The sequence below is a fragment of the Hyla sarda genome, chromosome 5 (genome assembly GCF_029499605.1).
Source record: "Hyla sarda isolate aHylSar1 chromosome 5, aHylSar1.hap1, whole genome shotgun sequence".
NCBI classification, from domain to species: Eukaryota; Metazoa; Chordata; class Amphibia; order Anura; family Hylidae; genus Hyla; species Hyla sarda.
In genome coordinates this window covers 129,877,544-129,892,074 of record NC_079193.1, presented here as the reverse complement: position 1 = coordinate 129,892,074, position 14,531 = coordinate 129,877,544, and the positions used below count along the sequence as shown (strand labels likewise).

At 43.9% G+C, this 14,531-nt stretch overlaps 1 protein-coding gene across 1 annotated transcript; it reads left to right on the top strand.

Moving 5' to 3' along the window:
- The first annotated feature begins 966 nt into the window (after nucleotides 1-966).
- On the top strand, nucleotides 967-3,912 carry LOC130272586 (uncharacterized). The gene is made up of 3 exons (XM_056518428.1): nucleotides 967-1,076; nucleotides 1,403-3,127; nucleotides 3,293-3,912. Exons 2-3 carry the CDS (start codon nucleotides 1,904-1,906, stop codon nucleotides 3,338-3,340), a joined length of 1,272 nt encoding a protein of 423 aa, XP_056374403.1. The 5' UTR covers nucleotides 967-1,076; nucleotides 1,403-1,903; the 3' UTR covers nucleotides 3,341-3,912.
- The last annotated feature ends 10,619 nt before the right edge of the window (nucleotides 3,913-14,531 follow it).

Genomic DNA, 14,531 nt, shown 5'->3' with positions numbered 1-14,531 from the left:
ATGGGAATATTTCTGATCAAATGTGTGGGGTGAGCAGAGCTGGCGTGTAGTACGGTATTAGCTGAAGTAGATTTACGATGTAGATTCGTCTGGATAAATCCATTGGCGTCCGCCTGTATCTGGATATCCAAAAACTCAATATTAGTTTTATTCACTTTATGCGTTAGATGAATCCGAGCTCAAACGCCAACTAAAACATCTCCTCCAGAGGCGCTCACGCACATGGTGGAACAAAACCACTCTTGAAAAATACTTGGCCCAAGGTTTAATTCCGCGGGGACTTAGGATTCAGGTGTTCCCCTCATTCCCTATAGACAGCGATAACTTTAAGGACCAGTGGGAAGCAGCATGCTCCACGTGCTCCAAAACCTTTTTGGAATTATTGGTAAGTCATAATATACAAACACTCACCTCTCTGGAAACTGAGATAGAGGAACTATCTAGAAAGATCCGCCTAGATCTATCTACAGAAGAATTGACGACATGGAACCAAGAAGTGGACTCCTGGTTTAAAGACTGGGAGGAGAAAATCGAAATAGCTAAGGTGAAAAAATACCAGAGGGATCTGACAGACCTCCAACTAAACCGGGTGTATCGCTGGAGGACTCCCCAAACGAACCTGGTAAGAACCTCTTCAATCTCCTCTATTTCTTCGATTGGAGCCTCTTCAAGTACATCTTCATCTAGCTCCCAACGCAATAAATTTAAGAAATCACGACGCAAACCTGAATATAACCAACGCTCCAATGAAAGACGTTTTACCAGACAGAGAGGAGACACACCGGCACCTGGACCTTCCCTTAAGGTAATTAACCTAACAGATGTGACCTTAACCAATGAACAGGAATCTGTGCTTAGCCTGGGTTTATCTTTTTGTCCTCAGGCTAACTTTAATCTTTTCTGTACAGTAAAAGACATTCAACTATTTGCACGACGCCTGATCCTCAAAAAACTGCACACAAGACACTTTGATCTGAATACTGAAAACCTGTTGGGTTCCACGGTAGAACAGGAGGCTATTTTAAACTTACAATCATTACTGGATGAACAGGATCCTATGCCACAACTAGGAACAGGTGAGTACCCGCGCTACCTTTTACCTAAGAGTGTCACCTTCCCTCCTACGACTTTGGTTCCTGAGGTGGATATGTTTATCAAATTGGTAATTAGGGACTTGAGACGCCTGGCAGAAACAAGAGCCAGTGACAATCTAACATACCCCCAGCGAAAGGCTGTTCAAGAACTGAGGGCTTTGAAAAACGTGGTTATAAAACCATCAGACAAGGGGGGTAATGTTGTCCTATGGCCATCTCATATGTACGAGAAGGAAATGTTTAGACAACTACGTGATTCCAATTGCTATAAGCGACTCACTTTTAACCCTCTGATGTCTTATCAACAGGAATTAGCTCATATTCTGGACAATGCTGTGGAGGAAAACATCTTGAATTTGAAACAGAAACAAGGACTAATTATACAGTACCCGACCATCCCTACAATATATCTATTGCCGAAGATCCATAAGAACGCGCTGATACCTCCTGGAAGACCTATTGTGTCTGGGTGTAACTCCCTGACTGAACCAATATGTAAGTGGATTGACTTTTTCTTGAAGCCTCTAGTCGAACTGTTACCTTCCTACATTAAGGACTCAAATGATGTTCTACGTAGACTTGATGGTGTCCAATTAGATGATAACTCCTACCTTGTGACATGTGATGTAGAATCACTATACACGTCGATAAGACACAATGACGGTATAGCAGCCACTAAATTTTTTCTGGAATCCAGCAATTTGGAGGGAGACCTATGTGCCTTAATCCTGGAACTGTTGTCCTTCATTCTAACGAGAAATTTTTTCATCTTTAAAGGGGTCTTCTACCTACAACTGCAGGGAACGGCTATGGGGGCGGCTTGTGCGCCCTCATATGCCAATTTGTTCCTTGGGTTGTGGGAGAGGACCCTTTTTACGTCGGATACCTGCCCCTTGGCTGAAAAAGTACTGTCATGGGGCAGATACATTGATGATATCCTGTTTATTTGGCAGGGTACACTAGACGAGTTGGAACAGTTTATGGATGCCCTCAATAACAACAACTTAAACATTCATCTAACGCATAAAGTGAATAAAACTAATATTGAGTTTTTGGATATCCAGATACAGGCGGACGCCAATGGATTTATCCAGACGAATCTACATCGTAAATCTACTTCAGCTAATACCGTACTACACGCCAGCTCTGCTCACCCCACACATTTGATCAGAAATATTCCCATAGGTCAATTCCTACGTGCAAGACGCCTGTGCTCCACGGAACAGGACTTTGAAATGCAGGCCCGTGATCTAGAGAAAAGATTCCGTGAAAGGGGCTATAGCAATCGGAGCATTAAAAGGGCATACTGGAGAGCGAAAAAAACGGATCGTGCGTCATCCCTACATAGAACAAGGACCAACAAGACAACTGACAACCAGGTGAGGTGCATTTTAGATTATAACTCTCGTAGCCATGAGATTAGGCAGATACTTGAACAGCATTGGCCCGTTCTACAAGTGGATGAGACACTAAATGGTATGATACCTTCGAGACCAGCGATTGCATATAGACGGAATAGAAACTTGAAGGACCTTCTGGTGAGGAGCCACTATGAGACTGAGGAGCCATATTTATTTGGCTCCAAGGGCCCCAAAAACGGCTGCTCCCCATGTGGTAAATGCCTTGCATGTAGTAATATATTACGGACTGATATGTTTCGCAATTCATCCTGTACCAAGTCATATGAAATTAGGCAGAAAATAAACTGTGTAACCAAAGGGGTGGTATATGTTGCACAATGCCCATGCGAATTGCTATACGTGGGCATGACCACCAGGGAGCTCCGCCGACGGGTCAGAGAGCATATCCTGGATATTAATGCGGCAGCCAATGAAACAAACCTTCAGTCTTTGAAAACCCTACCAAGACACTTTAAACTTAAACATAACAGTGATGCCACTCTCCTCAAATTCATAGGTATCGACCACGTCCCGGTGGGTATCAGAGGTGGCCAATGGAAGAAATTGGTTGCACAAAGAGAAACGCGATGGATCTTCAGGCTGGACACACTTGTACCTCACGGCTTAAATGAGGTAAACAGCTATGCCCCATTTTTGTGAGGAGTATTGGTTGGTTTCTGAGCTCGGATTTTTATTAGTGTGTGTAATTAATGGGTTTTAAGTGATTTTTTAGCAGCTTCCATTTTGTTTTAACTGTTGTTTATTAATTTATTCCTTTTTATCTGATTGTCTATCTAGATGTGTTATGAGACTTACCAACCAGGGCCATCACGTGACTACTTCTAGCCTCCTTCTATCGTTGGAGTGACCTTACCACCGGAATCATGTTGGGACTCTCTTTCTCTTATCAATTTTAAAACATACTTTTTTATGTACACTTCCAGGGTCACAATCCTCTCTCTATATATTCTTTTACATATATTTTTAATACTTTTTTTATATTTATTATTAATTTTATTACTAATTTTCAATTAATTATATATTCCTTGATACGATATTTTTACTCCCACTTCTTATACCCTATGTTTTTTTATGCATGATTACAATCCCTCTTTCTTCTTATCACCTCATCACACTTCTACACAGGCCTTTCAATCACATATATACGTTTTTCACTCATACTATTCACTTCTTTCATCCCATCTTACACTCCGTACACTAATCTCACACTACACTGTCACTCCCCTATTTTATATTTTTTCTATATACCCACATTTTTATGCCCCTCTTTGTTTATTTATATTATCTTTGGGGCTCTAATCTAATTGCTTAAATTATATTTAACATTCACTGCTACCCATTTATTTATTTAATTATGACAGTGGTACTAATTATTAAGCCATTTTTCATATTTCCACTTTTTCACACATTCATTGACATTATGTTTCCCCCCCCTTTTTTACTAGGTAGATTTTTATATAGGTTTCTTTTTTCTCCCCCTCTTCCCCTCTTCCCCCTTTCTTCCCCCCCCCTTCTTTCCCCCCCCCCCCCCTTCCTTTCCCCCCCCCCTTTTTTCCTGCATGTCACTTTTATTTTGTCACTGTGTGTTCACCTTGCACTTGACTTTTTTTCACTGTTGTTCTGTTGTTTTTTTTTTTTTTTTTGCACGCGATGCACTTTACCTTGATTCTTCATGATGCTGTACTGCCTTTGTGCAGTGCAGCTGCATGAATATCTATATAATAAAATATATGAATATATGAAAAATATAATAATATGCACTTGCATCCACATAACATGTGACCCTAGTATTATATGTACTTACCTTAAGTGTGTACTCTTTATGTATTTACTCACAATATGTACCCATCATGATATTTAGTCCCTGATATGTAATCTATAATATGTTGATATAGAAATGAATATATTTTATTTTTTATTTATGTTTGAATTGTGCCTGTATATAATTATAACTAACTACCTAGAGTTATGAATTTTCGCTTTAGTAGGGATCTCCGCATCTGAGCACTTTCCAAGCCTCGCTTTGACAGCGAGGCTTGGCTCTCTACTGGATAATGACACATCCCAGTATACGATTGGCCCGTACATCCGAGCCTCGCTTTGGAAGCGAGGCTTGGTTTGTCAGGTGATGCACGCTGACAGACGTATCTGTTTCCGGACCTCGGTATGAAAGCGAGGCTTGGTAACAGTGACCTATGGGCGATTACGACGCCCTAACTACATCACGTGCTTTTGTCCCTGGTTTTAATTGGTTAAGTCTCTGCATATATACATACCCCACACTCTATTGACCACACCCCGGAAGAAGCCTTCATTGGTGAAACGTTGGGTGGCGGGTGGCTGTAGCATTGTACTCTCTGCTCCACTTGGTAAAGTATTTCCTTATATTGTCTAGCTTAGGGTTTGTTCTACTTATAATGCGCTTTTGATTCCCTGGGGCTCTCTCTTGCTCTCTGATTTTCTGTATTTAATTGCGATCCGAGCATTGCCGGATCAGTTCCTAATATCTATTCCACAACCCTTGAGCCGTAGCCTCCCTCATTAATTCATGGGAAACAATACTTATGTGCACTATTTATTTAACTCTTTCCCTGGCAGACAAGCATAGCCCCCGTTCTTCTCTCTCAGCATCTCTTGGATTCATGTTTACTACTATATATGTATTCTTTTAAATTATTTTAAATGTCTTGTCATGTTTCATGTTAATAAAGTATACTTTGTGTCAATTATGTCCTGTTTGACGCCTTTTTCTTTATGAATTATTCTAGACCAAGAAAAAGTTTAACTCTTGCTCTTCGGTAGTTTGGAGATTAATTTTGGATATATAATAATTTCTTAACTGCAATTTGTAGACTGGCTGCAATATGGAACCTTAAGTTTACCTGTCACCAAATAAAACTTTTAATATAGTGTAATATATAGTGTAATTAGACACTTTACCATTCACTTGCTTATCTAAATAAATAGGTTCAAAATGTAATAGAAAAAACGGCCACTAGGTGGTGCTGTTATGTTTCCTGCCACAAGTAATACAGTGAGTTTGGTCTCCTTTGGCCTGGCAGGAGTCGAAACTCAGGAAGTGTTTCTTTGCTCTGAGCTTGATTGACAGTTGCACAGAGCCTCTCTGAAATCTGCAAATAGCCTCATTGAAAGCTGCAAAGAGCCTCACTAAAACATACATAGAGTCTCACTGAAACATGCACAGAGCCTTAGGTCTTCTATTCATCCCAGCACTGCAATGATGTGAAGGCAGAAGTTGTCCCCCAGCAGGCTTCAGTGATGTCATGCCTGCTGGGAAACGCCCACTTTCTCCTGCAGAAAGATTGCATGTGAGTAAGAATAAAGGTATGATACAGAGCTTTTTAAAGCTGAGAATTTTTTTTTTTAAGGGTGGGAAGGGTGTTAGGAGTAGTTAGAGAACATAGCCGGAGTTAGTTTAAAAAAGTTTATTTGATGACAGGTACATTTTAACGTAACAACACAATGACAATTCTTGGCCCACTGTATTAGTAATTCAGACAAAGTATTTGCACACTTACCCTATTGTACTCCTACACTAGTCCTTCTACAGACCACTCATCCTCAAAAGGGTGATTCAGTAGGTCTATTCCTTCAGAAAATTGAGGTGGATGTCCAGCTATTGAAATAACATCTATCCTAGACATGTGTTTTCACTGGTATCAGCTTCCACCTGGTATAGGTAAATAACCTGACGTTGGGGACATGGTCAGGGTCGGCGTAAGGAGGGGGGGCAGGGCAGCTGCCCAGGGCCCCATTCTTCAGGGGCCACCCTGTGGCTGCTACAGTGTTTGTGGCTTGGGGGAAGGAGTGTGGGAGTGTATATAGACAAGTATGGCGGGGATCCGAAGCAGTGCCGTGGGTTCCTGTCACAGTGCTCACTCCACCTTGAATTAATGGCCGACCAGTTTCGGTCTGAATGTGCCAAGGTGGCCTTCATTCTCAGTCTGTTAACCGGGAAGGCCCCTGCCTGGGCTACACCTTTGTGGGACCGCTCTGATCCAGCCACTACCACCGTCCAGAATTTTTGCCAAGAGTTCTGCAGCGTATTCGAGGAACCTGCCCGGGTGTCCTCTGCTGAGACTGCTTTGCTGAACCTGACCCAAGGAGGCTCTACCGTGGGTGATTACGCCATCCAATTCCGCACCCTTGCCTCCGAGTTGAATTGGAATGATGATGCTCTATGTGCCACGTTTAAGAAGGGACTATGCAGTGAAATCAAGGATGTCCTGGCGGCACGTGTGATGCCAACTATCCTTAGTGAGCTTATACTGCTGGCCACTAGGATTGACAAGCGTTTCCTGGAGAGAAAAGAGGAACTGCAGCAAGTAAAGGAGAAAGCTCGTCCAAGACGCTATCCTCAGCTGGCTCCGGTTTTTCAGTGTCCACCGCAACCCTTCTCTGGGCCTCCCACCGTGGAGGCCATGCAGGTGGATCGGTCTCGCTTGACCACCCAAGAATGGAGTCGTCGTAGAAATGAGAATCTGTGTCTCTACTGTGCCAGTACTGAGCACTTCCTTAAAGATTGTCCTCTCCGTCCTCCGCGTACAGGAAACGCACGCACCTAGTGAACGTGGGAGAGGTGTTGCTAGGTGTGGATTCCTCCTCTCCACGTCTTACATTATCTGTACAGCTCACTGTGCCTGCCAGGTCTACCTTCACTGCCACCGCCTTCCTGGATTCTGGAACTGCCGGCAACTTCATCCACGCCTCTCTGGTTGATAAGTTCCAGATTCCTGTGGTCCGTTTGCCCAAGCAACTCTTCATTTCTACCATCAACGGCGAGAGACTTTCTGCCACTGTGCAGTACCGCACTTTGCCTTTACAGATGAACATCGGGTTTTCGCATACAGAGACTTTGGAGTTCTTGGTTCTTCCATACTGCTCCTCTTAACTCCTCTTGGGCTTGCCATGGCTTCAGCATCACTGTCCCATCCTGGATTTGTCCTCCGGAGAGATCCTGAAGTGGGGTTCCTCTTGTTCTGGCTGTTGTCTCAAGTCTGTTTTTGTCAAGCAACACCCCGCTGTTCCTCCGCCACCTGGTCTTCCGGAGCCTTACCACTGCTTCGCTGATGTTTTTTGCAAGAAACAAGCCGAAGTTCTTCACCTCATGGACCCTATGATTGTCCTATCGACTTGGTGGCTGGGACTACCCCACCCCGAGGTAGAATCTACCCACTCTCACCACCAGAGACTCTCGCCATGTCGGAGTACATTCGTGAAAATCTACAAAGAGGTTTTATAAGAAAATCCTCCTCTCCTGCTTGGGCTGTTTTTTTCTTTGTTTCCAAAAAGGACGGCTCCCTCCGTCCTTTCATTGACTATAGAGGACTAAACAAGATTACGGTCAAGAATCGTTACCCTCTCCCCTTGATCTCTGAGCTATTTGACTGTCTCCGATGGGCTAGGATCTTCACCAAATTGGATCTGCGAGGAGCTTATAACCTGATCCGAATCCGTGAGGGGGATGAGTGGAAGACCGCTTTCAACACACGGTATGGCCACTTTGAATACCTAGTGATGCCATTCGGTCTTAGCAACGCGCCAGCTGTGTTTCAGGAATTTGTCAATTACATTTTTAGAGACTTGCTCTACACCTGCGTGGTTGTATACCTTGACAACATCCTCATCTTCTTCACCAACCTGGACCAACATCTTGTTCTTTCGCGCCTAAGAAAAAATCGACTGTATGCTAAATTTGAGAAGTGCCTGTTCGAGCGGCCCAGCTTGCCCTTCCTAGGGTACATCATTTCAGCCCGCGGTCTACAGATGGACCCAGCCAAGCTCTTAGCCGTACTGGACTGGCCACGCCCCTCTGGACTCCGTGCCATTCAAAGATTTTTGGGTTTTGCCAATTATTATAGCAATTCATTCCCCATTACTCCACTCAGGTGTCTCCCATAGTAGCTTTGACCAAGAAAGGGGCTAATCCTAAATCATGGCCTTCTCAAGCTGAAGAGGCTTTCCAGTCTTTGAAAGCCTCTTTTGCCACAGCACCTTTACTCTCCAGACCTGACCCCACTAAGCCTTTTTCCCTGGAAGTGGATGCCTCCTCTGTGGGAGCCGGAGCCGTACTCACCCAAAAGTCACCCAGGGGCAAGACTCTCACTTGCGGCTTCTACTCAAAGACCTTCACTCCCGCCGAAAGAAACTATTCTATTGGTGACAGGGAACTTTTGGCCATAAAATTGGCACTCGAGGAGTGGAGGCATCTTCTCGAGGGTTCCATCCACCCTGTGTGTATTTTCACGGACCACAAGAACCTTGCCTACCTCCAATCCGCTCAAAGGCTGAATCCACGTCGGGCTCGCTGGTCGCTGATTCGTTTTTGTCCAGCGAGCAAGAATATCAGGGCGGACGCCCTTTCCCGCTCTTCTGATGTGGCGGGCGACAAAACTACTCCCCAACATATAATTCCGCCTGAGCTAAAAATTGCCGTTGCTCCTGTGGATCTGCGCTCTCTCCCTCCAGGCAAGTCCTATGTGCCTCCACGGCAGCGGCTACGTGTCCTCAAGTGGGGCCATGCCTCTTTATTTGCAGGTCATCCTGGGGTACAGAAGTCTCTCCAGCTTATCTCCCAAAGATACTGGTGGTCTACAATGGAAAAAGATGTCTCGGACTACTTCAAAGCCTGTATGATTTGTGCTCGGGAGAAGTCACCTTGCCTGAAGCCGGATGGTTTTCTCTTGCCCCTCCCTATTCCTGAGACTCCGTGGTCTCATATTGCCATGGACTTTATTACCGACCTTCCCTCCTCCAACAGAATGACGGTCATTTGGGTCGTAGTAGATCGCTTCTCGAAGATGGCCCACTTTGTACCTCTGCCTGGTCTTCCGTCTGCGCCAGTATTGGCCAAACAGTTTTTCCAACACATCTTCCGCCTCCATGGTCTCCCCAAGCACATTGTCTCTGACCGAAGGGTACAGTTTGTTTCTAAATTCTGGAGGGCTCTATGCGGTCAGCTCGGGGTCAAGTTGGACTTCTCATCTTCCCATCACCCTCAGTCCAATGGCCAAGTGGAACGGGTGAATGAAATTTGGGGAGAATACCTACACCACTTCGTCTCCTCACGCTAAAATGACTGGTCCAATCTGCTTCCCTGGGCAGAATTTTCCTATAATTACAAGCACTCCTCTGCCTCTATCAAGTCTCCATTTTTTGTAGTCTTTGGTCGCCATCCTCTTCCACCGCTGCCGCTGACTTCCCCTTTTCCCGTACCTGCAGTTGACGACCTTGTCCGGGATCTCTCTTCTGTCTGGCGAGAGACTCGCACCACTCTCCTCAAAGCCTCTGCCCGCAATAAGTCTCATGTGCTTGATATGCATAAAAAATTGGAAACACAAAAGGGAAGTGCAACAATGTGCCGTAAAAGTATTCGGATAAAACGAAGAAAAAGAGGTGAAAGAAACTTGCTCACCTTCTGGTGTTGTGCAGTGGGCACAACACCATATCGCGCTTGTATCCCGTTGCAAAGGGAATAGTGAGATCAGGGGGTGCAGCTCACACCGTGGCGTCCTGGGATTCCTGGACGTCTGGAGAATGCAAGAGTTGAAGATCCCCGGGGCTCCGGTTCACGTGGTAAAAAGGTGTGTTAGAGCGCTCACTCCTGTAGAATAGCTTGACTGGGATCGTGGCAGTATAGAAGTAGCCGGACACGGTTGAGTTTAAGATATAATAACTGGATTTTATTAGGGTAGATCACAGATAACGCGTTTCGAGGGGTGGGACCCCCTCTTCGTCAGATCCAATGATGTGGCAGATGTGGGAGGCCACTAATTTATGCAAAAAAAGCCAGCAAAATTTAACAGCAATTACCGGGTACAGATTAAAATACATATATGCGTCTGTGCAATACAGTTTGCACAGTGTTGAGGATATCTCAAAATCAAAAGCAAAGATAAATTTAAAACAAATTACATTTAACATGAATAGTGCTTAGGTGGCAGATCAAATGAGGTATTACTACTATTAGCCTGGCCTTCCGTTCGGGGAGCAGAGCAAGTAGAAAAATCAAAGCGCCGCTCTCCGTGTTGCGGCGGTATCTCAAAGATAGAGGCACAACAGGACCGCGGTTCTCCCATGTATGGGAGACCCCTCCTCCGGGTGTCCGGGAGGAAACCTCCCAAATTACAACGAAGTTCATAGTAGAAGCGCATATCCTCTGCTGGATGGATTTGATAAATGCAGACATCGGTATTACAATAGAGCATATTCTATGTAGTAGTGTTGTGGTATATATTGATGTCAGTGATCCGGTTTCAGGAGACTGCAGGAACCATAGCTGAGAGTTTAGTTGTGCATAGGGTGATATGGTGTTATCATATGCCATCCATGTTTTACTTTTTCAGTGATAGATGCTGTTGTTAGGGAATTGGTGCAGGAACTATAATAATGTTTCTTGGATGTCATAATAATCAGCCATATTTTAGGTCTAGATTTAACATTGTGCTGAGGTATTTACAATATTTACACAATGTTGCAATCATATGCAATACGATGTTGATCGTCACCGTCTTAGGGGGGATTAAACTGGCAGAGTCACTGGTAGAGAAGGATCTGGGTGTACTTGTAGATCACAGACTACAGAATAGCATGCAATGTCAGGCTGCTGCTTCCAAAGCCGGCAGGATATTGTCATGTATCAAAAGAGGCATGGACTCAAGGGACAGGGACATAATACTCCCCCTTTATAAATCATTGGTACGGCCTTACCTGGAATATGCTGTTCAGTTTTGGGCACCTGTCCATAAAAGGGACACTGCGGAGTTGGAAAGGGTGCAGAGACGCGCGACTAAACTAATATGGGGCATGGAACATCTTAGCTATGAGGAGCGATTAAAGGAGTTACAATTGTTTAGTCTTGAGAAGAGACGTTTAAGGGGGTATATGATAAACGTATATAAGTATATTAATGGCCCATACAAAAAATATGGAGAAAAACAGTTCCAGGTTAAACCCCCCCAAAGGACGAGGGGGCACTCCCTCCGTCTGGAGAAGAAAAAGTTTAGTCTCAAGGGGCGACACGCCTTCTTTACCGTGAGGACTGTGAATTTATGGAACGGTCTACCTCAGGAACTGGTCACAGCAGGAACAATTAACAGCTTTAAAACAGGATTAGATACATTCCTGGAACAAAATAAGATTAATGCTTATGAAGAAATATAAAATCCCATCCCTTCCCCAATATCGCGCCACACCCCTACCCCTTAATTCCCTGGTTGAACTTGATGGACATATGTCTTTTTTCGACCGTACTAACTATGTATCTATGTAACTATGTAACCGTAGCGTCCCATATAAGTCCTATGGTTTAAGGAAAATTATATGAGTTATTTAGACGAATATTCATAGTCATGGGTTGCGGGGGCCAATGACAGTATGGACTGCACAATTGACGGCACTTTATATTTTCTGCATGTCCTGCAGATTTTCTGTGTGACCACACAGAGAAGTACATTCTAAGTCTGTAAACACATATGGTGTGTGTTTTCTGTATCTGCATTCGTGTGCCCACACACATACATATACACACACATATGCCCACGCACATATATATATACACATGCGCAGTTGTACACACATCCTCCCATGTATTCTTCTTTGGTTGATTGCTGGGCTGGTGGGGGTCATCTTCATTAGTAAGAGGGCAGGATGACCCATTCAGTGAATGAGCTCTGTAGCCTCATTCAACCCATGGGGTTGGAGCGATTCTAGTCTGTAAATCCAATACATCTCTTTCTTTCCCAGAGCTTCCAAGCGATTGGTAACATGTGCTGGGATCAATGGGCAGGATGGATGAAATTCCTGTAGTCCCATTGTGTTTGGTTGTGACATGTCGTGACAAACCTTGAAGCATAAATCCCTTTTTTATATTGCATCTGTGCTGGTTGAGTCTTTGATGTAATTTCTGAGTGGTTCGACCCACGTATTGTTTCCCACAGCAACAGTTGATAAGGTAGCTCAAAAGTTTCCCCTGTATGGTGGCTTCTAAAATCAGTGTTCCGGTCTGCTATGATGTTGCAGCAGAGACATTTCTTCTTGCCGCATTTGAATACACCTTTTTTGAGAGTGGTCTCGGTAGTGATGCGTTTATCTGGCCTCTGTCTTTTCAAACGGCTTGGAGCTAACATACTCCTGAGGGAAGGGGCTCTTCTAAATGTTAGTAGGGTTGGATAGGTAAAATTTCTTTTAGGTAGGGATCGTTTTTGAGGAGACTCCAATGTTTTTGTAGGATTTTCCTTATGTTGTAATGGCCCGTGGAGTACGTTGCCACAAAACTGCTTTACTCATTTTTTCGGGCTGCTGTGTTCTTCTTGGAGGGTACCCGTCGTCTTGGCTACACAAGGCCTCTTGGACTGAGGGTGGTGACCCTGGAGCTATAGTAGCTGATGGCAACGGTGAGGAAGGTAGACATGTTTCCTGGGTGAGTGCAAGAGCTTTTAAGAATGCATTCTCTACCAGAGTTTTAGGGTATCCTTTCACAGAAAATCTGTTCTTCAGAATTTTGGATTGATCAATGTAGGTACTTGTGTTGGTACAATTTTTCCGAACTCGGCGAAATTGGCCATAGGGTATATTCTGTTTCCATTTAGAGTAGTGTCCACTCAAAAAAGGTACATAGCTATTCGAGTCGACAGTTTTAAAGAACGTGGAGGTGATGATTTGGCTATTCTCATGAGAGATTAGTAGATCAAGAAATTCGATTTCCTTATTGGAAATATTTGGTGTTAGGGTAACACCCCAATTGTTGCTGTTTATTTCATGGATCAGTGTATGGATTTGTTCAGCTGTACCCTTCCAAAGAAAGAATTGGTCGTCTATATAACGTTTACATACGACTGTATGTTCCAAAAAAAGTTTGTTCTCATGGAGGAACTCTTCTTCGAATTGCCCCATAAAGAGGTTAGCATACGAGGGGGCCACTCTGGTCCACATAGCTGTCCCTCTGGTTTGTTGAAATGTCACCCCGTTGTAGGTGAAAAAGTTGTTTTTTAGGATTAATTCCAGGCATGTAATCAAGAAGTCCGCCTGGTTCTCAGGTATTTTTGTGTCGCTTCTTAAGTAGGAAGCTGTGCTCGTTAGTCCCAGATCGTGTCTGATGTTTGAATATAGAGCTGACACATCCATGGTTACAAACATCATGTTTTCCTCCCATGCCAGAATTTTTAGTATAGTAATTAGTTGATCTGAATTTATGAGGTAGCTCTGCAGATTCTGGACATAAGGTTGGAGTATTAAATCCAAATACTGTGACAAGTTGCTCGTGATACTGTCTATCCCAGAAATAATGGGTCTTCCCGGTGGGTGCTCTTGGTCCTTGTGCACCTTTGGTAGATGATAGTAAAAGGGCATTTTGGGGTTGGAGATCCATAGAAAGTTTTTTTCTTTTTTGGTGATAACACCCTGCTTCTTCCATGCTTCTTGATCATACTCGGTGTAGTTCTGTATTACAATTCCCCCGCCATGGGCTGAATGAGGCTACAGAGCTCATTCACTGAATGGGTCATCCTGCCCTCTTACCAATGAAGATGACCCCCACCAGCCCAGCAATCAACCAAAGAAGAATACATGGGAGGATGTGTGTACAACTGCGCATGTGTATATATATATGTGCGTGGGCATATGTGTGTATATGTATGTGTGTGGGCACACGAATGCAGATACAGAAAACACACACCATATGTGTTTACAGACTTAGAATGTACTTCTCTGTGTTGTCACACAGAAAATCTGCAGGACATGCAGAAAATATAAAGTGCCGTCAATTGTGCAGTCCATACGTCAGTCATTGTCCCCCGCAACCCATGACTATGAATATTCATCCAAATAACTCATATAATTTTCCTTAAACCATAGGACTTATATGGGACGCTACAGTGACGATCAACATCGTATTGCATATGATTGCAACATTGTGTAAATATTGTAAATACCTCAGCACAATGTTAAATCTAGACCTAAAATATGGCTGATTATTATGACATCCCAGAAACATTAT